At 44.9% G+C, this 24452-nt stretch overlaps 1 protein-coding gene and 1 long non-coding RNA gene across 15 annotated transcripts in view; one reads left to right on the top strand and one right to left on the bottom strand.

The window, feature by feature from the left end:
- The window catches only part of FAM13C (family with sequence similarity 13 member C), a gene marked incomplete at both ends in the record, with an annotated part of 72743 nt that overhangs the window by 41645 nt on the left and 6646 nt on the right, over positions 1 to 24452 (bottom strand). For 5 of the 14 annotated variants that reach the window (XM_083614739.1, XM_083614740.1, XM_083614742.1 and 2 more), the window contains 3 exons: positions 4453 to 4633; positions 6922 to 6978; positions 16952 to 17086. In XM_083614739.1, the coding sequence (XP_083470865.1) occupies positions 4453 to 4633; positions 6922 to 6978; positions 16952 to 17013 (300 nt within the window). Of the gene's footprint in view, positions 1 to 4452; positions 4634 to 6921; positions 6979 to 11565; positions 11904 to 12940; positions 13024 to 16951; positions 17087 to 24452 lie in introns of those variants that run through there. The other 9 variants (XR_014548301.1, XR_014548302.1, XM_083614733.1 and 6 more) reach the window with 6 other exon arrangements.
- LOC310763055 lies at positions 11999 to 17987 on the top strand. The gene is made up of 4 exons (XR_014548437.1): positions 11999 to 12106; positions 13877 to 14067; positions 16960 to 17286; positions 17515 to 17987. It is a non-coding gene; the product is annotated as an uncharacterized lncRNA (long non-coding RNA).

The raw sequence follows: 24452 nt of genomic DNA, 5'->3' as shown, positions 1-24452 counted from the left end.
GTTGGTGATAATGAAGCCTCTGACTTTCTGAGGCAACACACAAAGGAGACAGTCTCATGGCAAGGCCTCTTAGCAACACACTGTCAGAAAGCAACATTATTTTGTGGATCTTACAAACACACACCCATGAGGTTTGGAGAAACCATAGATCATAGCAGTTTTCTTTCCTTCACAAGCCAGGATTTGTTTGATCAGAGACCAGATCTTAACGCTCGATTGCTTCCCACTGCGTATTTTTCTTTTAATTCAGGAGAACATATTTTATTGTTGTAGACAGGAAATTAGCTAGAGATAGCTGTTGTGCTTAGAGGCTGGGAGCCAGTGCAGCCCAATACATTAGTCTAACTGGATTAAGAAAGGAGACCTCCCAAGGCTCTATTTCTGGAGGGAAGTCATCGTCCCCACCCTAGCCATTCATATGACATGTGATCATTTCTCAGGGACTCCTGCATCTCAGGCCTACCACACTAACCAACTGCTGCTATGTATTTACACATTTAAATAGTCCTTCACATGATCAGCTTCCATGGTGTTCTACACAGCAGCCAACAGACAAGTCCCTGCCCTGAGGTGCTTACACTACAAATTGCCAAATTCACTGACCCAGACAAAATAAATCGTGGAGCAAATCAAAGTTGCAACGATCTTTGTTCCCGAGCTCACATTCACATCAAATCAATTGTACTTCAGCCTGCAACGGTTCCCACTTAAAAGGGTTTAACGCTGCATGCCAAATAGCATGCCCTTGAAATAAAGAGGTGAGCGCTTGGCTTTCACCCCTCCGTCCATAGCTGATCTTTAATTTGTAGGGCTGAAAGTGTTAATCAATGTGACTAATCAATGGAACTGCTTGGGTAACGTGCAAGCTGCAGATCAACCATGACTCCCAGGGACATGCTAGCATAGCTGCTTCATGGGGTTTTGTGCATCCCTTAATTCCAGTATTAGAAAATTCTATAGTCGAAGTCCAAGGCTGAAGGAAATCAGACGCACTGATTGACACAAAACACAGATTTCCCCAATCCAGATGTTATCTTATGCACACACACTGCATTCATCCAATGAATAATGGAGCGGAGTGACTGGGAGTAGACTTTATTATTTTATATAGTTATGGTCCCGATATAGCTATTTGCATCATATATATCTCATAATAATCTCAGTTTGGTAGAATGCAATACACTGAGTGCAGATACAGATTTTGATCCAACTGCCTTGGCTATCAATTAGTTTTCGGGCCCAATTCAAAGTGCTGGTTTTGACTTATAAATGATACTAAATATTATAAAGACTTAAATGGCTCAGGACCACAATACCTCAAGCACCAATGCTCTCCGTATGAACCTGCTTGGAACCTGAGATCATAATCTGAAGCCCTTCTTCATGTGCCTCCTCCACAGGAGGTCCAGAGGATGGCAAAACGAGAACGGGCCTTTTCTGTGGTGGCTCCTTGTTTGTAGAATGCTCTCCCCAGGGAGGCTCGCTTGGTGCCTTCATTACATATCTTTAGGCACCAGGAAAAAAAGATTCCTCTTTAACCAGGCATTTAGGTGGCTGACATCTAATGTCCTTTTGAATGTGCTGCGGAAGCAGGGATTATTGGGTTATTTTTGTTTTCGTTTTTATTATGCATTTTGTGCTTTTTATATTGTAATGTGTTGTAAACCGCCCTGAGATCTACGGGTATAGGGAATTATACAAATTTAATAAATAAAATAATAATAAAGTTTACCCTGTCCCTTGGTTGTGTTTACACAACCTGCATTTCTACCCCACTGCCTGCTTTCGCCATTGGAGAGAACATGACATTGACATGTGCAGGAAAGTTTCACGAATTTGTTCGGTCTTTCAGACTTTCTAAACCTCCTTATAGTGAGGTTACCTGTCCTTTCCTTAATCCTCTGACTTACAGGGCTATCCCTTACACGTCTACTCAGAGTAAGTCTCACTGAGCTCAGAGGGGCTTGCCCCCAAGTAAGTGGGAATAGGACTGCAGCCTCACATGCTTAAAAACATATCCTAAATGTTGAGTTGTTCAGGGTTTGGAAGCCACCAGCCACCTAGATTAAATCAAACTATGGATATTCTTTCAAACAGAGGTTCTTAGCATCTTCACCTTTGAAGATCTGTACTTTCTTAGCGCTCCATCCTAGCAATTAGGACAAAAATTAACAATTTCTGTTTTGCTCTCCTTTTTAAACCAAGGAGTTTAGTATCATTTTAGAAGTTCATCTCTGTGCCAATTAAGGATCTAAGAGTGAATCATTTCATTATCCATATTTATATCCATGCATATGATACATGTGCAATTGGAGGACGATATGCATTGCCTTCTAACACCTCGGTTTCATCCTACAAATTCCACGGTTGCTTTTCATCCAGCCGACTTCAAATAGAAATACTGTAGTCTTAAGTGAATCCATGCAGACATAGGGTTTTTTAAGAGCACATCTCGCACATGATAAAGGGCTTGCCCTTCTACTTCCATGGAAGGGAAGCTCTATTGACCCAAGAGGGATCTGAGAACAAAAGGAGCCTGCACACAAAGGAGATCCATCTGAAGTGAGAGTCTGTACAAAGGAAACTGATCAAGCTAACAGAAGATTTTGCTGGTTTTGATTAGCTACTAATTCATTGGCTTTTTTTATCTGCTCTGGTTTTGTTAGGATATATTTTACCATGCTTGTTTTCTTTGGGTCTATTTTCATTTTTGCTAGCCACCCTGGGCACTTTTTGCTTGTGGAAAGGCGATATATAAATTTAATTAATAAATAAAAACATGTAGGATTGCTATTGCAGATCAACCATGTACTCTGTGCTGGAGAAATCCTATCTCAGTTCCATGAAAATATATTGTAGCATTTGCCATTAACGACTATACTAATCTGAATCATTAAAAAGAATACCGAAATGGAACATCAACTCCGGTGAAGAGCTGGTTTTCAATATAGCATCATGACAAAATATCATGAAGGTACAATGCATTTAAGAACATAAGAAAAGCCCTGCTGGATCAAATGAAAGGTTAATGTCTTCCAACATCCTATTCTCACAATGGCCAACCAAGTGAGAAGCCTATAAGAAACCCACAAAGCACAACAGCACTCTCTACACTTGAGCTGCAAACTAGATGCAGAACACAGACGTGCCAATTGCCAAACCTCCCAGACCATGAAGGGCTAAAGAAAAACCCCAGATTCACAATTCTAGCTCCACCAGCTTGAGACATCTTAAGGCACTGCCAGCAACCCCACCAGCTCAGGGCTTCATCCGATCCCATCACTCCCTAGTCATATGTAGGAGCAATCCTAGCTTGACATAAAGGTCCCATAAATGGGTACAAACAATTCACACACACACACACCCAAAAAAGTTGGCACCCAATACATCCACCAAGGGGCCACCATCCTGTCTTGAATGCTTCGCACTGGTAGTAAAAGCCCAGGACGATTTATTGTCCTTGAACTGACCTTGCACTGCCCTTCCTTGGAGTTGGTCTTAATGATAGCGGAAATATTACGCAGCTCAATCCAACTCGTGTTACTTGAAAATATCATTGAGCTCCATGAGAGTTACTCCCTAGTAGGTGTGCACGGGATTGCCCAATCACACAGATTGGGGGGAGATGGGGCTCAATATACCTGGGGAAGAGAGGAGCAAAATCTGGGTATCTGCGGGATTGGGCCACAGACAATTAGGTGGTCGGGAAAAGACATCTAACTAAGGATCAAGGGCGGCCAAGGGACAGTTCCAGGCAGCCTTTAGTAGGCAAAGTCGGAGCAGGTGAGGGACAGCAGAGTCTGAGACAGGGCAGCCATTTGCATTACCAAAAAAAAGAGGACCAAGGAGACAGCTTATTCGCATCAAATTTGTGTGTGTGCTAATTTGCCTGTGTGCATGCAAATTTAGAAATAAGTAATATAATTTCAATGGTGGGGGGTGCCTGTGGCCTGTGTGCCTGCTCAGTCTGATATCCAAGCATTAAATTTCGAAAAGCAACTTCTCCAAGCTGGACTTGGATAAGACTCTGAACTTTGCCTTTTACCTGGCCTTCAGGTGGACAACTGTCCTCTATACTACTTTATAGAGATCATGTCCACCGTAGATGCACATCGCCCAATCTATGGCACAGACAAACCTGCTAAGAGGAAGGGGAAATATTATAGGGAGACAGGAAAAGGCTGTGACCAATCACACAGCTGGGAAGCCTAGAGCAAGCTACATGAGCTGGGCTGGGCTATTTTGTCGCACATTCTGTAGAGGTGCAGCGACTCCAGTCTATCTCCCAGATGAGCTGTAAGGTGGCTGGTGGCTCTATCGCTTACATACACAACCCTGATCACCAGTGGAAGCCAGTTGCCCAAATGATTAAAAATGCCGCCACTTTGCATTTAAACGGCATTTCTTCTATCGTCATACAGTTATAGCGCAAATAGGAGAGCTTATTATTACCTGGCTTTCTTCACGGTTTTTCCCATTTTCTGGTTTTGAAATGGATGTGGGCTTTCTGGATTTTAAGTTCCCCATTCCAACCCTCAATGTGCCATCACAGGGTGTCTGGGTATCTTGGAACACTGCCTGGTTTTCCTCTAAGACTATAGCTTTGTCTGGGTGGTTTTCCTTGTTTTCATCTCTAGAAGAAAATAAAAGCAAATTTTAAAAGGCACCGTGACGAGTGAGCAAGAAATGTAATGCTCAAGACATCATGCTCACAATTTATTTATGGATTACTTTTGTTTAGACCCCCCCCTTTCCCCCTATTTAATTAACATTCCAGGACAGAGCTACGTACAAATGTAACATTTTTGAAAACTACAAAAAATATTGCTGAAAAGTGAGATGGTTGCATTTGCTTAATCAGGCCATACTTCAGGCCTCTAATACTTTAGAAGCTGCTTTAAACTAGGTCGTTCCTATGCTGGGATAGCTCAGTTGGTAAAGCCCAAGACTCTTAATCTAGGGGTCGTGGATTTGAGCCCCACATCGGGCAAAATATTCCTGCATTGCAGGGGGTTGGACTAGATGACCCTCATGGTCCCTTCTGACTCTACAATTCTATGTTTCTGTATTAGGTCTGACAGCTCATGCATGTGGTCCAGTACTACCATTTGTCTAATGTGATTGGCAACAGATTACCAGGGTCTCAGGCAGGTGGCCTTCCCCATCACTTGCTGTTGGAGCCTTTTAGCTGGAGATGCTAGGGACTGGATCTGTGGCCTTTGCATTTCAAGCATATACTTCAGCTGTGCTGCTTTTAACTTAGGGGTGAGCAACTTGGGCTTTTCCCTTCCTTTTTGTGGAGGGGCTCTGGTTTCGCCAGAAGCGGCTTAATCATGCTGACCACATGACCCAGAAAAACTGTCTGCGGACAAACGTCGGCTCCCTCGGCCAGTAAAGCGAGATGAGCGCCGCAACCCCAGAGTCGTTCGTGACTGGACTTAACTGTCAGGGGTCCTTTACCTTTACCTTTAATCTGTCAGGAGCCACATGTGAACTGTGGGTGGGGTCACCCTTCTCTCTCACTGGCTTTCCGCCAACCCCTTCTATCTCTCTCCATCTCCCCTCCTCACTTAGCAGGCTACTGGGGGAAATGTCTGAACTGACAGTGGTGGACTTTGGGCTCTCAAATTTCTGTGGTACCCTGTGTGACACTAAACTTTGCCCCACCCCACCTCACTTCTCGTGTTCCATTATATGGCATTGTTGTGGCTCCCAGTGTAACCGCACTGACCATGCTACCCTAAAACCGCCTCTGGAACTGATCACAAAGAGAGGACTTTAGAAACGAAGCTGGGGGTCGCAGATAATTAGAGTAAGGGCCGCACACGGTTCTAGGCCACAGCACACTAAACATGTAGCATGTCCCACCAAATACATGATAAATCTCTTGGTTTTGTCATCTGCCTGAGACTACAAAAGAAGAGGTTTTCTCAAGACCTAGCAGGCCCCAAGACTTGACCAGCTTTTGCTTAATGGGAGATAAACTGTACAGATATTTATAAAACTTATATACCACTACTAGTGCTTTTTTCTGGGGGGATGCAGAGGTACGCATACCCCTAAACATTTTGTGAATCTCTGTACTTTTGTCCATTTTGGTGTATTTCCCCGATTTGAACTATAAAATGGTGATTATCTTGAGTCAAAATGAGAGTACTCCTAAACAATTTGGGTTTTTTTGGGGGGGAAGCACAGACCACTACTATTACAGAAGACTCACGTCGTCTTGCATGTGGCCCTTAAGCAGTCTCCCATTCAAGCAATTGACCAGGATAAGACCGTCTCAGCATTAACAGTTTAACATCACGTGTCCTCAAGCCATTTTCGGGGAAATACTGGATAATTCCAAAAGAACTTCCTGTAATAAATTGTGAACCTGGCAAGCATAGCCTGCCCTCACAAATACCTTTCTCTCGCATCTAATTCTACTTTCATACAAAACATCTGAAAGTACCAGTAATATTGTGCCTCTCTCTTTTCCACCTAGTATTATCTGATAACTCCCAAGGTAATGACCCTTCATTTGCAGAGGTTTTTACTAATGACATACGAAACTAAACTCAGAGATTTCACAGGTTCTAGGCAAAGTTTTATTATCTCCTGAAATTCCTCAGGGTATTTTTGGCCCAAGCTAAAATCTGAAAATTTGCCTCACATTGTGCAGCATTTAGTGGATAATAATGGGTTGAGGTAAGGGGGTATTTATCATAAAGTTTATCACTATTGTTGCCCTACATTTATAGAATTGTGTTTAGGCCTCTGTTTAAATCTCTGGTCAGCTATGGAGTTGCTGCTGGTAATAATTTATGCTTTGTTTGCAATTCCTAAGAAAGTGGTTCTTGAAAAATCCCTAAGATAAATTTAAAAAGAGATCTGCTTGCTACATTTTATTTCCTTTTATAAAACACAATAGCAAGATACCTGTGAAGGGAACTGGCTGTTTGGTCTTCATGTACAGACTCTGTATCCTCGCCACACCTTGAAAATGGATATAAAATAATTATTGGATTTCTTCTACTTGGGTCTTTTTCAAGTAGCTAATATGTTCACTCTTAGGTCATAATCAATCAGTCTTTATTGCAGTCACAAGACCAGACAGGTTAGGTCACAAATGCTGTTCTGATAAATACAGATGCTCATTTTCATATGCTCTAAATAAAGCCTGTATAAAACAATCACACCAATTTTATCCTGTGCCTGCCCTCCTTACCCAAAGGAGGACTGTAAGAAGGCCCAGCACCTAATCCTATGCCTCTCAGTTTCTCTTGGGAGGGAGTTAATTCAGCTTTGTGCTGTACAAACCCACTGCTATTGTGAAATTTCCATCCACCCTAGCAAGCATGGCCAGTGGCTAGGGATAATGGGAGCTGTCATTCAGAAACATCTGGAGACCCAAAAGTTCCTCAAATCTGGTCTACGGAGTTTGGAATTGTCCTGGTCCTGTAGGAACTTTTCACGTGGAAATCCAAAAGAAATAATGGCAAACGCGTAAGAACACAAAAATGCATAACTAATTTTCACTTCAGCATTCTCATGCCTGCCTAGTAGACATTTCCACCGAGTTAGAAGCAATGGCAGCCGCCATCACCCCCAGCCCAAATATTGAAGGGCTAGATGCAATTAGTCAGTCATGATGAGAAGTTGCTCTGCACATTATCAGACGCTTTATTATTGTAATCCTGGCCTTCTGGAAGCCCCATTTATATTCAAACAGGAAAAGGCCACACTGGATGCCCCAGCAAATTTTTCTGATTCAAAAAACGGCATTAAGAATGTTTAATACCCATAAGGAATACTTCCAGTGTGGTTTTCAATGAAGTGAAAATAAAGTAGACCAAGAGAGCTTTCGGAACTACTTCAATTTAAAAACCTGACAGTTAGAAAGGTCTCTGAAACTAAACATCCCCGGAATCCTATGGGAGAAATACAAGATAAATATTTAACACGAGCAACAGCACCGGCAAAATAAGGACATTCCTTTGTGCAGTCCTAGTAGGAGGAGGCAGTAAAGCGTATCAAAGGTTTCCGTGGCTATCAGTTTAAATCAACCTGTCTCCGCTGGATTGCCAAGTCTGCACAAATGCCGCACTCTCTCTCTCTCTTGCCTTTATATTTCACAATTATTTTGCGTTTATATTTCCAGTTTGCTGTCAGTGGAGTAGGGCCTATTCCTGATTTGAGAAACAGTCTGCAATGTGGTTGACCTCCTCCACTATTTACAGCATCTGCCTTCTTTGGCGCAGTGGTAGTATTTATACTCTGCAACCATTCTTTGTTGAGAAGAGCTTGATATACCCAACTCTCTGTCTCTCTCCAGAAGTTGCTAGTGTTAGCTGTTTATGAGGAGGTACTCACTCAACCTCATATCACCCCAAACTATTCTGCCTCCCCCCCTTTCTGTTATTGGAACATTTATTTAGGATACATTAACACCATATGGAGTCATGGAATGCCCAACAAATAAATAACAGAAGAATTACATGTTTTGGGGGGACTATGTTTTTTTACAGGGAAAGCAACAGAGGGCAGAAGGGCACATGGTAGAAATTTGTATACGTAGCATGGAGAAAGTGTCTCATAAGAAAAGAACCCAGGAACATCCTAGTAAACTGATTAGCAGGAGATCTGGGACAGATAAAAAGAGGTATACTTTTACACAGAACATAATTAATTTATGCAATTTGCTGTCGCATCAGACCTGGTGGCAGCCAGTAGCTTAGATGGCTTTAAAATGGGGATTAGACGAATTCATTGACAATAAATCTCTAAATGGTTGCCAGTCATTGAGGGGGTGCACATAGAACCACAAGGTTCGGTGCCAGCACACCCACTAGGGAACAACAGCAGTAGTAGGCTATTTCCTTAATGCACAGCTTGCGGGCTTCCCCAGGGCACTAGTTGGCCCCTGTGAGAAAGAGGATGTTGGTCGAGATAGAGCCTTTGCGCTGGTCTGTCTGGGCTCTCCTTATGTTCTTACATGATCCAGGACATCCTTTTATTACTAGAAATTACATGAGGCGTATTCCAAAATTCCAGGTGTTTTCCACCTGGAAAATGAAATGCAGCAAATTCGTGGCCCAAGACATGCCACTGGTAGACAATTTTGTTATCTAACCATCAACACTAAGGACATGACGTTTGGTTCATATAGTAGAAAGCAAGCAAAGCCACATCTCAGTGTGGGCTGTGAGACTTTTCGTTTGTTTGAATTAGAATTGGAAACATATTTGAGGCCACTTCCATTCAATTCCCATCCCTTTGCTTCTCTGTGTCCTCACCACCAACCTCATCCAATAGTCAGTCTGCATTTTGGTGGCACTGAGCATGCTCAGTCTTCATGGGACTATTTGGAAGGGTGAATTCTAAATATTTGGTTGTACTTTGGCTAACTTCAAGGCTATCTGTGGTGGTGGCGGCGGCTGTTTTGGCTGCTTAAGTGACCTTCAAATCAGAAAACAGCTCAGCCATAGTCAGAAATATGTATTTAGAAGCCCAGATAGCTCAGTCAGTAGATCATGAGACTCTTAATCTTAGCGCCGTGGGTTCAAGCCCCATGTTGGGCTCAATTCTATTGATTTAAGATTGCAATATGCACAATACAATTCTATGATTTAAAATTGCAGAATGCAAACCATGTGAACTACTGTGTGTGAATCACATGTAAGCCAAACTGATAGAAATTAGCCAGTTTGATCCAAAAATCTGAAAAAAACACAAAAATACGAACCAACCATCCAGGGTCAATTTTTTAAAAAATGTTGCTGAGTAAAAAGTCCTCCCTTGGGCCTTGCCATTATGCAGACTAGTAATTAATTTTCTGCTTTCTTCTTCCAGTACCGGAGCTCAGATTGCACTATGAGGTAGATCGATAGAAATATTATCATTAGCTACACATGCATATGTCCTTTTGGTCACAGCAGCTGTTGGGCTGGGACTGGGTGTATAGCAATGCAAGCTTTCTGTCCCTATGGAAATACAGCTTTTTCTCACGGAGACAAAAAATGCCTGGTTCTGACAAACCCACTGCTGGTTCCACTCCTTGAGGAACATAGATTTATACTTAAAGATAGATCAGTTTTTACTCAATATGTCTGCACATGCCCAGTTTACTGTTGTATATCTGTGTTGGCAGCCAAACAATGCTTAAGGCGGTGACTACAGCTTGTAGCTCCCTTGGCACCACTTGGACTCTTAACGCCGAATCTGAGCAACATTTCAAACAGGGATTCAAACACAGAGCGTCCTCCGCTCTGCGCTTGTCCCTTCCTCCTCTCACTGAAGCCTTACACCAGGGGGGGAAATATCAGTTGCTCTGGGAGCAAAGCGGGTCATCAGGTATCGCCAACAAGAGGCAGCACTCTTGTTATTCTGCCCATGAGAAGATCACTAAAAACAACCTTCCTAATTAGCTCTCTACCACAGCTCTAACATTTTTATTTTATTTAAACAATTTATATACTGCTTAACTACAACAGTTTTTAAGCAGTTTACAAAGACAGAATACAAAAAAATAAAAATCAGTTCAAACTATAAAATCAAACTTCAACAAAAATGCCTGCTAAAATTAAAAAGAAGTCTTCAATAGGTGCCTGAGGCTCAGTAGAGAAGGGGCTTGTCTAAGCTCAACTGGAATTGGGCCCACAATACTAAGCACACATCTCCTGGTGCATACTGTATGAGCTGACCATACAATCTATGGGGAGGGACCACTAACTGTTACTCCCCCAAAGACCCAGTGAATGGGCAGTCCTTGATGTATCCTGGGTCCAAATCATTATGGGCCTTGTAAATTAATACAAGAACCTCGAACCTGGCTCTGTAGTGTATAGACAGCCTCTGCAGGCTTTTGAGCACTAGGTTAATAGCACCAGACTATATAGTCTGTCCTCGTCAACAGTCTGGTCACAGCGTTTTGCTTGGAAGTCTTTATCAAACGGATTGCTATCATCATGCAGCTGATGGTGACTCACATGGGGGAACTCTCAGCATGCTGCTAATCATCATCCTTCTAGGAATATTACATATTTATATACATTGCAGCTGGGAATGTAGCAAACGCACCACGGCATTGCCGTGATCTGAAGCATCCCCAAGGGTAGCATGTGCTGAGTTCTAAGTGACCTTAGGTGTAAAAAAGGGGGAACAGCTTTTGCATTAGTAGTGGGGAACCAGGTATTGGCTTTCCAACAGAACCTTTGTACATGCATTTCTGCTGCAGTAGAGAGAAGACCTAATACTATCAGGAGACTGGTATCTACATAGCAAGGGATACCAGCAACAGTGGCAGGCAGGCATTAAGCAGAGCCCAGAAGACCCGAGACAAGATCTTTTGCACAAATGAAGCGCACCTCACAACTTTAAGACTTCCTGAAAATGGCACAGTGAAGGGCATTAAGCACTATATTAGGCTGGGCAACTTCAGGGCTGTGCTCGTGTACATGCCAAGGAAATATATTTTCAAAATCCTGTTGCCATGTTGGCCGCACTTCTGATGAATCGACATATGGGTTTATAAGAACATGAGATTGCTGCACAATGAGAGATAGAATTGTCATTATAACATACATGCAACACTGTGGTCTTCTTCACTCAGAACCTTTAGCCAGTGCAGGAACCAAAATATCAGCGGGGAAATAGCTTCAGATAAGCTTCTTCAAGGCCCCACAGTCTGGAAAGTTTTGAAATCTACAATGTAACTACAATGTAAGGATTAGAGCTCACTGGTCAACCAGCAACACTCACAATTTGCCATAGACATTTCAAGTAAGTGCCCCCTTTTCCACTCCCATAGAACCTAGCTCCCCTTTCCCCAGCAATTTTCCAGTAAGTATTGTTGCTGTTGTTACTTCTTCTGAGAATGTAAACTCGCTCAACTTGGCACTGCCCTCACATTGCTTGTCCTCAGTGGCCTTGTTACTTAAGTCAAAAGTAATGGGCTACACAGGATTGCGATGTCATCCTTTTCACTACATGGAACCTGATTGGCTGGAGACACCCATGGGACCAATCTGAGGAGGAGGGCAAGGCAGCAGCCATGGGGGACAAATTGCACCAAACCAGCAAGAGCCAGAAGCAGCAGCAGAACAAAAAAAAAAGGAAAAGAAGGGTGAATGCTTGTACAATTGCAATGTGTTTTTAGGGAGGGATTTCTACCTCACTGAATTCCATTTTTACATAGAATTTGAAACTGAGCAATATTGGGAGGGTGATTATTTCTCAATAACACCTAAAATTAATATGGAATAAAATAGAAGACTGCCCAAATATTTTTACTGTGTAACTGCATGGTCTCTGGTTGTCACCAGCACACTATGAACAAGACATGGCAATCATTTGCATGACAAGACAACTGCAGGGCTTTCAACTGTCTGTGTTGTAACTATGTCATTTCGGGGCTATTTGGGATTGTTTTTTGACCTGTTATGAGTCGCCAGCCTACAAAATGCCCCCACAACACTGCCAAAAACAAAGCAGAGGTATGAATGAGTAAAAACCCGCAAGGAAGAAGCTGAGTACCCATAGTGGGCAATTCAAAACAATGAGCTATCACACTTGATACATCCTACAAGGAAAAAAGGAGAACGCTATTTTATATCCAGCCTTTGAAGGTTAAAAGCAAGCAGTTAATATATTCACAAAAATTCTAGGAATGATCCAGGCAGTTAAGTGTCCTGACTGCCATGGAACTTAAATGAGGGAGAGGCCCAAGAGTCTTCAAAACTGAAAGCCAGCACAGGGCTCCCATTCTGTAAGAGAATCAGCACTGCATGTTCATGGCGCATAAGGCTATGTGCCTACTAGTCATCATGGCTATATAACAGTCATGATTCTAAGGCAGTGTGCCTTTGAATACTAGTCACTTGGGATCAGATGGCTGTTGTGCTCATGTTCTGCTGCCCATGGCTTCTGGTAAGCCACTGGGCTTAGCTATTATGATTACCTCATGTCCTTGTGCATGACAAGAGCTAGCCGGGGAGTGAGGAAAACGTGCCCCCATTGTGTTATTTGCTGTTCCCTGCCCATGTAGCGATGGACTGTGCTTTTTAAGTCATGAAGGGTCGCCAACCTTTTCAGGCCAATGGACAAATATGGAATGTTGAGGAAAGCTCTGTGGGCGCCAGTCACAAAATGGCCGCCACATCTACAAGAGCAGAGACAGGGGCTACAAAAGGGTGCAGGCCTGTCCTCCCCTACCACCCCAATCGGCAGGAGGAAATGGGGCCTACCTACACCAACCACCAATGCGTTCGCTCACAGGAAACTCTTTACACATCTCCTCTTGAGAGGCACAAGATGGAATCCAACACAGCCCTATGGAGATTGTTCTGTCAGTGCGCACGCATTTCTACATATCTGGAAGAACAATTCCCCCCCCCACACACACACACTGTTCTGGGGGTTCCCCTGACCTTCCAGAGCAGATTTGGGGAGGTGCAGGGAGTGGGGGGTTGAAGCCCCCCTGCATCAGCCAGCAGAGAAAGGTAGTTAAACCAATTCATCACGCTACCCTCCCTTTATAAAGTGCATCCCCAGACTGACTGGAAGAGAGAAATAATGTGTGTCAGAGAGGTGGGGGGGAACAGGTGCCCCCCCCCCCCAACTATCCATGAACCACCACATGTCACTCTCAGGTGGGGGGAAGGTTTCATACCCTGGAGGATAGCATTATAGAATAACGAATTACACGCTGGTTGATTTACAGAAAACCCAGAAAGCAGAACCACTATATTACAGCCAGGGGGAGGGGAAGTCTGCCAAGGACATACAAAAAAATTAAGGACAAATTTAAAAAATAATCATTTATGGTCAGCACACATGTATGCAAACTAAGTGACTGTCATTTACCTACTTATTATTTTGCTTTTGTCTTTTTCAGGTTCTGCCACTCTGAGGCACCTACCATTTAAGGCCGAATAGCACAAGACACCGGAGACCGAGTTTTAAGTATTCAGGCCAATGGCACTTGAGAGAGTTTGATCCTTTCCCCTCTGCCAGTTTTCTTGATCTGTGGTAGCCCCCTAAAAGCTGCCATTATTTTGCCCCAGGGAAAAGCGCACAACTATGCAAGTATGTCCCATAGCAGAGCCAACGGCAGCTCGGCGGGGGGGGGGGCAGGCAATGTATGGTAAATGAGGAAATTGGCATACAGGGGAAGCTTCACTGCTCTAGCAGATTTTCAATGAAAACTAAAACACCAGGAAACCAGGCCACTCCAAGATGTGGTGCTGCGTGAAGCTACAAACACCCCACTCCCACCCCATTGCCAGCTGTAGCAAGCACTGCTCTATACTGGGTAGAGTGGTGGTGGTCAGAAGAAACAGCCAGGGGCTGCCCCAGAGTGTCTGTTCCCTCTGTCTAACAGTTGGGCTGGCCCTGTTTGGAGGTGTCCTACATCTTCAGCTGCTACAGAATTGCTTTCTGAAGATGCCTGAATTTGTTTCTCCTTCTGAGCCTTGTGAACTTTGAAATGCTATTTGTTTTTTTAGAGGGGAAGCAATTAAAAGCAAATAGGAGGTGTGTCAGCAAATGGGAGGATACAAAGTAGTAACTGCTTGGCTTTAGTGCTTGGGTCGGAGATACAATGTCTCTGAAAATGGAGTTTCCAAAGGCCTAGTAGCCCTTGATGGATCCTTCCTCTCTGAGGTTTTCTAATCTTCTTAAGAGCCATCTGAGGCAGTGCAACCTTTGTTTTCCAAAGTTTCCAAAACTGGTACAGTGGTACCTCCGGTTGTGCACAGGATCCGTTCTGCAGCTCCGGTCAGATCCCGAGGAATTCGCAAGCGGAAGTGCCTGTTCTGCTCATGAGCGCGGTGCGTAGAGCACTCCTGCGCAAGCGCGCATGGCGGAACCCTGGAAAAATACTTCCGGGTTTGCTGCGTGCGTAACCCGAAGGATATGCAACCAGAAGTGTGTGTATCCAGAGGTGCCACTGTACTCCTTTTGACCACTGGAAAATTGGTGGATGGGTTGGAAGGTTGTAGCATGGCATATCAGCAAGTCTAGAAGTAACATATGCTTTGAGAAACTCTCTCAGGCAGCTGGTACAGGATAAGGCTCTAAATCTCAGGGTTATGTGTTTGAGCCCCACAATAGGCAAAAGATTCCTGCATTGCAGGGGGTTGGACTAGATGATGCTTGTGGTCCCTTCCAACTCTACAATTCTATGATTCTGCACCATGCAGAGGGCAATCTATAGGTCAACAGGATTTCCCACCTTTAAAAATAACAAAAATTAAAGCCCCTACCTACAGGAGAAGGGGGGAATCATACTAGGGTCAATTCTGCTGTGAGGAGAAGATTTAAACCCTCCACCCAACCCTCACAAACACATTTTTCCAGATTTATATCCAACACCACCAACACCTTATTTGCTGGGGGGAAGCATACATGTCACATATGAAAGGTCTCTCCCCCTGCAAGGTAAATAGAAGTGGGGGAGGTGATTAAAATGGGGGGGGAGCTAACTTCCACTTGGCCACCATTGTAATCACAATCTGATTTGCCATCCTGCCCCAACCCACAAAAAGACCCTGTTCACTAACCCCCCATCTGATGTGTCCAGCAGCGCCCTCAAATACCTGGGAAACCCATTTCTCCCCAGCATCTGTTATTCAGAAGTGAACTGGTTCAGGTTCCATTTATCCATGGGCATAGCCAGGAGGGGCAGAGGGCAGCTGTCCCCCCCCATTGACCATTTGTATTGCAGATAACTCAGTTCTGTCCCCCTCCTAACATAAACCCCACCCCAAATAAAGCCTGGATATGTCTATGCATTTACCTAATGTCACTAACAGGTGTGCACAGGTAGACCTTGGATAGGGCAAGTGGGAGGAGCTTGGTGTGGGTGGAGTTGAGGGGCAATGGGGTAAGCGCCTGACCTGGCACAATGTGTAGGCCTTGTAGCACTCCCACTTTTCAGAAGCACCTGCTGGCAGCACTGCTTATTGCTAATGAAACAATACATATAATCTCTCTTGCAGTACTTTAGTCTCGAAAACGCACCTTTATGCATGTGTTTAATGTATTTTGTTGCATTCCCAGCATTTCCACAATGGAAAACTGTACTCCACACATAAACAAATCCATAAATTGTTTCCCTGCTCCTGACCTTGCTGAACCCTCATGTTTCCTAGCTCCAAAAATATAACAGCGGGGGGGGGGGGGGCGTGATGCAAAAATAGACCACAATATTCCAGGCATGGCACATGCTCTAGGGATCCACAACTGCAGCTCGCAATAAACTCAGCAATATTCAGATATGAAAATGACACCTTGAAGGAAAACAGCATCAAGGGTTTTTTAATAAAATAAAATCTGGGGTCATTAATAAAATAAATGCATGCATTCCCCCACACACACATTGTGCATTAACTCCCAACAAGGCGAGGGGTGGGGAGGGCGGATTTTGCCAAATCTGCAGGAATTCAGCGGTTTTCCCTGAAAACATGCTTTATGGGGTGGTTTCCCCCCCCCCACCTCCCCGCTCCTGCCGTCACTTGCTACAGAGCTCATGTGCTCTCCTAACCCTCACGTACTGGCTCGCCCCGATTTACAACCAGCTGGATGGTCACCCTCTTTTCTCTCGAGGCGTGCCCTAGGCATAAAACTCCTCTCTGCAGAACCGTGCGAATCCAAAGCAGGAACCCCCGACCATCTGCACCAACGCTGACACCCGTACTAGAGGTTGCCAGGCGCGTCCAGCTGGTAAACAGTTAACTACTCCCTGCACGTAGAGAGAGGTTGCTCGCTTATTGTGTTGCAATTCGGCCGGCTCGTAATTTAATGATGACTACGGGAGGGGACATGTCCCCCCCCCCTTTCCTTTCCTACCTGCCTTCCATGCAAAGGGTTTGAGCAACGTATCCATTGGCCAAGAAGCATACCGTTGCCATTCATCATGGGGGGGGGGGTAGGCAGCCGGGGGGCAGCCACTGAAAGCAGGCACACTTACTCTGGCAGAGCCGAGCTGCTGAAGGAATGGTCCTGGATGCTGAAGCAGAAGCAAGAAAACATCGGAGGGGCTGATCAGAAAGGCGGGCAGGCTCCTTTTCCGCCTCCTCCTCGGATCCTTCTCAGCGGCTGCAACCCATGCAGAGGCATGGCACGGCGAAGGCGAGATTATCCTGCGGGCGGGCGCGCGCGCCGGCTAGCTCGGCGTACACAAGGCTGTATCCTGGCCTCTTCTGCACATGCTCACCATCCGAGGACCCCCTGGGATTTCTGCGTGTCAGCCTTGCTGGAAACCACAACGCCCATCAGGCACTGCTGCTGCTGCGCTGAATGAAGGTACAGAAACAAGGACTAGGCGAGGAACGCGCCCTTGCGCGCGTCTTGGGGAACTGGGGGGGGGGCGGGGAGAGGAGGGAGCAGTCCGCGCGCGCACCTCGATCCCAGGCTTTTGGCGCGAGCCTCTCGCCACACTTGTCGGTCCCTGCGGTAGGTGCGAGGATCAGGCTGGGCTCCCTTTCCTCCCTGCCTCCAGGATGAGTCATCTTCGGAGATTCCCTTTCGCAGGTTCTGCTCGGCAGCGCGACGCCTCCCGAGAGACAGAGCGAGAAAAATATCCCGCGCCGCTTGGAGAATTAGGAGGAGGAGAAAGCGCGCTCACCATTGCAATTATGGCGATTCAAGAGGTGAAGTTGTTTCTCTGTGTGTGTTTACACATGTGGTGAGAGAGAATCATAACATTGTATAGTTGGAAAAGACCCCGAGGATCATCTAGTCCAACCCCCTGGATTGCAGGAATCTCAACTAAAGCATGCAAGACAGTCATCCAACCTCTTCTTAAAAACCACCAGCTCCTGAGAGTCCATTCCACTGTCAAACAGCTCTGTCAGAAAGTTCTTTGTTTAGTCGGAATCTCTTTTCTTGTAACTTGACGCCATTGGATTGAGTCCTATTCTCCAGAGCAGGAGAAAACAAGCTTTCTCCATCTTCCATGTGACATTTGAAGATATTTGAAGATGGCGATCATCAGGGGCATCTTACCCATACTGGAGCGGGGCGGCAAGTTCTGGAGGGCGCCAGGGAAGAGGCAGAGGCTGGACGCGGTACCTCCTGGCATCAGCTCGCAACCCTCGCCATGCCACGCTGAAGCAGCACCACGCCCAGGGCCTCCGTCTGCCATGGCCACCACAAAGTGGCCAGCTGAGCTGGGAGGTGTTGCGTCCAGCCTCTGCCTCTTCCCTACCGGAGGAGCCACCCTCCAGCTGCTGCCCTCCTCCTCTAGCCCCGCTGGCAGCACTGTCCTCCCTAAAAAAACCTATGGGAAACCGGTGGGGGACACCGGAGGGAGCTTTGCACCAAGGCGCCGGATATGCTTAAGATGGCCCTGGCAATTATATCTCCCCTTAAGTCTCCTCTCTTCCAAGCAGAATATACCCAGCTCCTTCCATCGTTCCTCATAAGGCTTGGTTTCCAGACCCTCGATCATCTTGGTCGTCATCCTCTGCACACAATTCAAGCTTGTCAATATCCTTCTTAAAATGTGGCCCCCAAAACTGGACGCAGGACTCCAGGTGTGGTCTGACCAAAGCTGAGTAGCAAACTAACCAAATGAATTTCAACAGGTCATATTGAATCCTGATTCTGCCTTCTCCATACACTTGATCTTTCACAGGGGAAGAAGAAGAAGAAGAAGAAGAAGAAGAAGAAGAAGAAGAAGAAGAAGAAGAATTGGTGTTTGGGGAAACAAAGGTAGAACACCATGTGCACCTGCAGAGAATAATCTGTCTATATCCTGATCTCCCTCCCCAAGAATAAATAATCTGAAATGTAGGTAGGACAGGCAGGGGCGTACCTAGGGGTTGGAAACTTGGCTGCCACCAAGGGTGCAGGCCCAGGAGGACACAAAACTCTCACCTCTCTGCTCTGGCTCAGAGTGGCCTTTCCTCCCATCACCAGTCCAAAGGATTGGCTTTGCTTGCTCTCAGTGTTGTGGTCACCAAAATTTGATAGGTTTTGTGCCACAGTGATGTCATCACATTCCATTTACATTTCCTGATAAGTTGGGATCACTTACAGAAGACAAAATCCCAGGTAAACACAAATGGCACTAAAGCAATAATCGTAAGGGAAACCAGAGGCTATAAATGCCTGTGAACACTTGGGCAGTGTGAGAGAGAAATTTCACTGTTTGGCAACCCACCCACCCCCTGGATAGCTTGCCCTTCAAAAAAACCAAGGGGGGGAGAAAACATTTTACCTCAACAATATTCAAGGATGAAAATCAATGCAGGTCTGTTTCGTACACCATGTCTGTGCTATGTGATAAAGCCGCCACATACACTTGTAAGGAATATTTGTCCGAAGCCAGTGGAGTATTCAGTCCTAGCAACAGAATAATGATATTTGTAATCTGGGGAAATAAAATGTTTGCTCAGCTGGTGCATAGGCAGCACAGTGAATACTAGAGAAATCCACATTCCTTGGTGCGCAGGAAAACTGAGCATCTCTGCTTGGTTGCTTGTGGCATTTGATGTCAGTCCTACAAAGCATGATTCACAGCGATTGCAGGCAGTAGTGGAAGAACCCTCTCCGGAACCGAGGTGGGACGCCGAGGGGCGGGGCAAACCGCCCGATGACACACGCATGGCAACCATATAGGCTGCCACGCGTGCGCACTCCGTATGGGCCGCTGCTCACGAGCGGCAGCCCATACGGTTGCCGTGCGAGAGGCATCCCGGACAGATGCCCGTATGGACGGCGCGCAAGAGCGGCAGCCCATATGGATGCCACGTGAGTGGCGCCCATTATGACTGTGCGCACCCTTGGTCACTCTACAGCTGGGGGGAGGCAGGGGCCATCTTGTCACACACACACACCCAAGTGGCACCCGTGGCAGCCCGCCCCTTCCGCCCCCCACTTCATATGCCCCTGATTGCAGGGCCTTTATTTTTATGTTATTTTTCACAGAGCCTAGATTACTTCTACTGAACTGCCTCCCACATTGTCCTAGTGACCGCTAGGGTTTACATTCTGCTCTGTAGCATACATGAATATTATTTCTGGGGAAATAAGTTTTTTCTAAAAATCAAGGTGACTACAGTTGAAGGAATGATATGCAAGGAGAAGCCAAAGCTGAGACTGCTGACTAGTAAAGTAAAAAGTATTTGCTTACGACACACACACACCTCTACAATCTTGGCTCCCAAACTATGGGAGTGCAAGAAAAAAATGGGGAAAGCACCCCAAATGAACAAGATAAAAAGGAAAGCAGACCCCCAATGTTCACTGATGCAAATCTCTTAAAGTTCACTGTCTTTTGGAGTAAAACACTCCAATGGACAAAAACAATGGAGAGAGTTAATGCCAATGGTTCTTAAACAAATCATAAATTGCTTTGGGGGGAAATCAGACGATGATAGTCTCTACAACCTGCCATTCACTACTTAAAAGAATTTTGAAGTCAATAATGAATAGGCGGTGGTTATGGTTATTTGTTATAATTCTTTGGCAGCTGTTAGGTTGGCTGTCTGGTGTTTTTGATCCAGGTTGCATTCACATTTAAGAGGGGGGAGGGGCTGAACTGCAACTCCCATCATTCTTGCAACTAGCCATGCTTGCTGGGACACGGGAGTTGTAGTTCACAGCAACATCTGAAGGGCCAAAGGTTCCAAACACCTGTCCTAAGCAAACCTTTAACCTGAATCAGAGAAGGAGGTTCTTCTTCTGTCTCACAAGGAAGTTGTGGCTGTAACTTAATGTATGCATTTAACAATTTAATAATTAGTACAATGAAGCTTCATTGCCTTTGATCTTATGAGGCTATTTACTCAATAATAATTACTTGTTTCTGTTGACTACAGTACATGGGCAGGGTTATGGTTTAATGTGCACAAGTTGTTTACAAGACTTTGCAGAGAGGGTTCTTCTGATGAGAAATTCCAGAGCTTAAAATCTATGATTAATGAACAGATTCCACAGATTAAGTGATGAATGCTTTCAGCTCTGCTGAGAATATTACTTGTTTGGGTTTCACTGCCTTATAATTCTCCAGAATGGCCATGGGCCTCGCTTCCTGTTTGCAAATAAGGTTTGCGAACAAATCTGCAGTTCTTCTCACTTCACTTTTTTTTGGAAGGGTTACTCATATTTATACATAGTGCTAACAGCACTGACTAAAACCTCAAAGGAGAAATATTAACAATGATGTAAGATGCTGTAAAGGTGCAAAGTAGGAGATAAGAGTTTTAGCATAGAAATGACTAACCAGGATTTAAGGGTTTAAAAAAAAATAACCCACAGAGAAAAGCACACGAAGCATTATGGTTTAGTTTTTTAAGCAGAAACCTTGTTGCACTTTGGCATTTTGCATTTGAAATCTCTGACTTGGTAAAAGGGAAAGGAACACAAGAGTGACGTGTTCGGTGTCTCCACCAAATGAGGAAGAAGAAAAGTGCCCCCGGTGCAGGGTTTAAGTTCATGACTTGCATCTACAAAGTCTTGAGCTCTATCTCCAGCATCATCAGTTAAAAGAATCCCAGGTTGCAGAAGAGGGAAGGGTCTTGTTTGAGTTTATGGAGGGCTGCTGACTTTGGGACCCTGGCTGAGGGTGATGGGAGTTTCAGCCCCAAACATTTGGAGGGCACAACATGGTAAGGCTGGAGAAGACAATCCTGGACTACATAGACCAGGTGTGGGGAACCTCTGGCCCTCCAGGTGTTGCTGAACTATCATCATCCCTGGCCACTGGCCATGCTTGCTGGGACTGATGGGACTTGTAGTTCAGTAACATCTGGAGTGCCAAAGGTTCCCCACACTGGTCTGTGCCAATGACCTGACATTATGCTATATAAGGCAGCTTTGTAGTTTGCCTCCACAATCTTAAACAAACTTAACTGTGTTACGTACCACTGAATACAGTGGGATTTACATCTGAGTGAACAAGCCTAGGATTGTGCTATGAACCAGGTTATAGTTCTGCACCTGTCCCCCTTAGCCAATTCATGGTGGCTATGGACAGGGTAGATGAAGGAAAGTGTCCTCTCCACTACCACACACCCATGTCAAGTGGTAGGTCCCTGAGTGAGTCTCCTGCTCCATGTCACAGTCAGACACTGAGGTAATATCCACCACCCAGGGGTATCTGGGGTGTCCCTGTTCACATACTGAGTTCAGTATGAATGCATACACATTTAAAGATGTCAGCAGTGGTCTGTTGTTTTTTCTCTCAAGTGGGCTTCGCTTTATGGACATAAGAAGAGCCTGCTGGATCAGGCCAGCGGCCCATCTAGTCCAGCATCCTGTTCTCACAGTGGCCAACCAGATGCCTGTGGGAACCCCGCAAGCAGGACCTGAACAAAACAGCATTCAGAAGCATTACTTCCTCTGAACTGTGGAGGCAGAGCATAGCCATCATTTGAAATTTAAGATTTTTCACCCGGAAATGCATTACTTTACACTTGCATTTGCCATTTTGCTGCCCGTTCACTCAGTTGGGAAAGGTCCTTTAAAAGCTCTTCACAATCTCTCTCTTGTTTTCACAACCCTGAACAATTCAGTACCCTCAGCAAACCTGGCCACCTCACCGGTCAGTCTTAACTCTACATCTCTCCATTCAGCATGCCTGTCTCTGCGTCCCTTTTTTATGTGTGCTCAATTTTGCTGCCCAAGTAGCTTTCTACCACACATTTCACAGAATGAGGACACATTTTACCTCAAGACACTTGGTCATTTAGCAGTTCAGGAAAAAAGCTTTGATCATGCATCCCCTTTAATATATGTATTTTTTCCTTGCAAGTGTCAGGAGGAGGAAATTCTATTTCACCAAAAGCAGGTTCTCAGCAGAGCATGACCTAGAGGCATACATAAGCAAGAATCTAGAACAACCAAGACAAAAGGCAGCTCGCTAAAAATAACCCAGCTCTTCATTTTTCTCTATGTGGAGTATTGTGCCAGCAGGCTTTCTTATTCACTTCAGTATAAGGAGGCACACACAACCTTTGGCACATCATGTCCTGCTGAAAAAGCTGAGGATTCTATAGGTAGGGCGGCCTTTTGGGCACAGAACAGCCCCCGCTGCCCCAAACACTGCTGGATCAGTAAGTATTGATATCTCCGTGCTTGGGTATGGCTGAATTGGCCTCTCTATTTCTTCAGCACATCTTACATAAATGCATTCACTGTAATGCAATAACTCAAGACAGAGACCTAGCAATTTAAACGTGAAGACAAACATTACACCTAATCAAAGGGGTGGTGTGGCTGCCTTTTGTTGGACGCATGTTACCCCCATATTCTGTATTGATCTCTTATCCCAGGTCCAACAGCTTTCTCTCTCTGCTTGCTCTGGTTAATCATTAAATCAAGTTTTATGAAATCCAGGGGAAACCCAGAGAGAGATTTGCTCCACTTCCTAAACTGCTCTGAAAACAGCTCTTAAATGGGATTCCTCATACTTTTCCCTGGAGTTGCATTCTGGGGCAGTCCACCTCTTCACCTTCTTTCCCTTCCTCCCCTCAAGGATAATTTTCCAGTTGTCTTTCCAACTTCTCAGCAGTACTCTTCTGGTCCTCAGCATTGCTAAGGACAAAACACTTCTGCTGCCTTCACAGTTCATTGTTTCTTTCGATTTTACCCTCATTTATTTTAAAGATACTTGCAGGTCCAGCTATGTGAACATAATCCCTTCGCGATTCTCTGACTCGATGTTTCTCCTACTGTCTGCCACAGCTGTGCAGAGCTGAAGGAAGAATAAATGGGAAAAGACAAGCTTTCACAGATCTTCCTCAAGTAAAAGCTTAGGCAAAAATCCCAAGTACGAACACCCAGCCCTGGACCAAATTGAAAATGGGTCAAAGAGGTATGGACTTATGGGAAAGTGTGGCTGGGCCCTCAGTAACATAATCAGATCCCAATGTGGTATAATATGAAGTTGGATGTCATTTGGAGAAGGATAGACGAGATCATTAATATACAGAGAGCTCAGCACACATCCCACTCAGACCATTAAGCGGCCCCAATTTGTTTTATCATTACAGATTTTGCACAGTTCTATTAAATCGGAATTGTGCAAAAGTGCATTTATTTTTAAATAAAGAAATAAACAAACTGCTGTCTGATCTTGCAAGGTAACTGGGAGTATTTAAGGAGGAGGCTGAAAACAAAACATAACCCAGGGTTATTCTTAGCCAAACTCCACTCAGAAGCAGAATATCAATAAAGATGGTGAGCAAAAAAGGGAGGGTGTCCCTCATTGAGCATGCAGAAAAATCATATCCAAATGACCCAAATGCAAGATAATCCCCCTGTCTGGACAAAGCCGTGATCTGCCCATAACATTTGGCCAACTCTTGCCAGTCAGGGATAAAGTTTTTCCTAATTTTTCATTTGCTTTGTTTTATCTAATGTAAATATTCAATAAAACAGCCTACTTTTGATCCCTATACATGATTGTAATGTTATCAAGAAAGAAAATACTCTTAATGAAAGGCAGAATTAACAATTATTCT

This window comes from Podarcis filfolensis, assembly GCF_964270895.1.
Source record: "Podarcis filfolensis genome assembly, chromosome: 5".
Lineage (NCBI taxonomy): Eukaryota > Metazoa > Chordata > Lepidosauria > Squamata > Lacertidae > Podarcis > Podarcis filfolensis.
The sequence above is the reverse complement of the archived record's forward strand: the minus strand, read 5'-3'. Positions and strand labels throughout refer to the sequence as shown.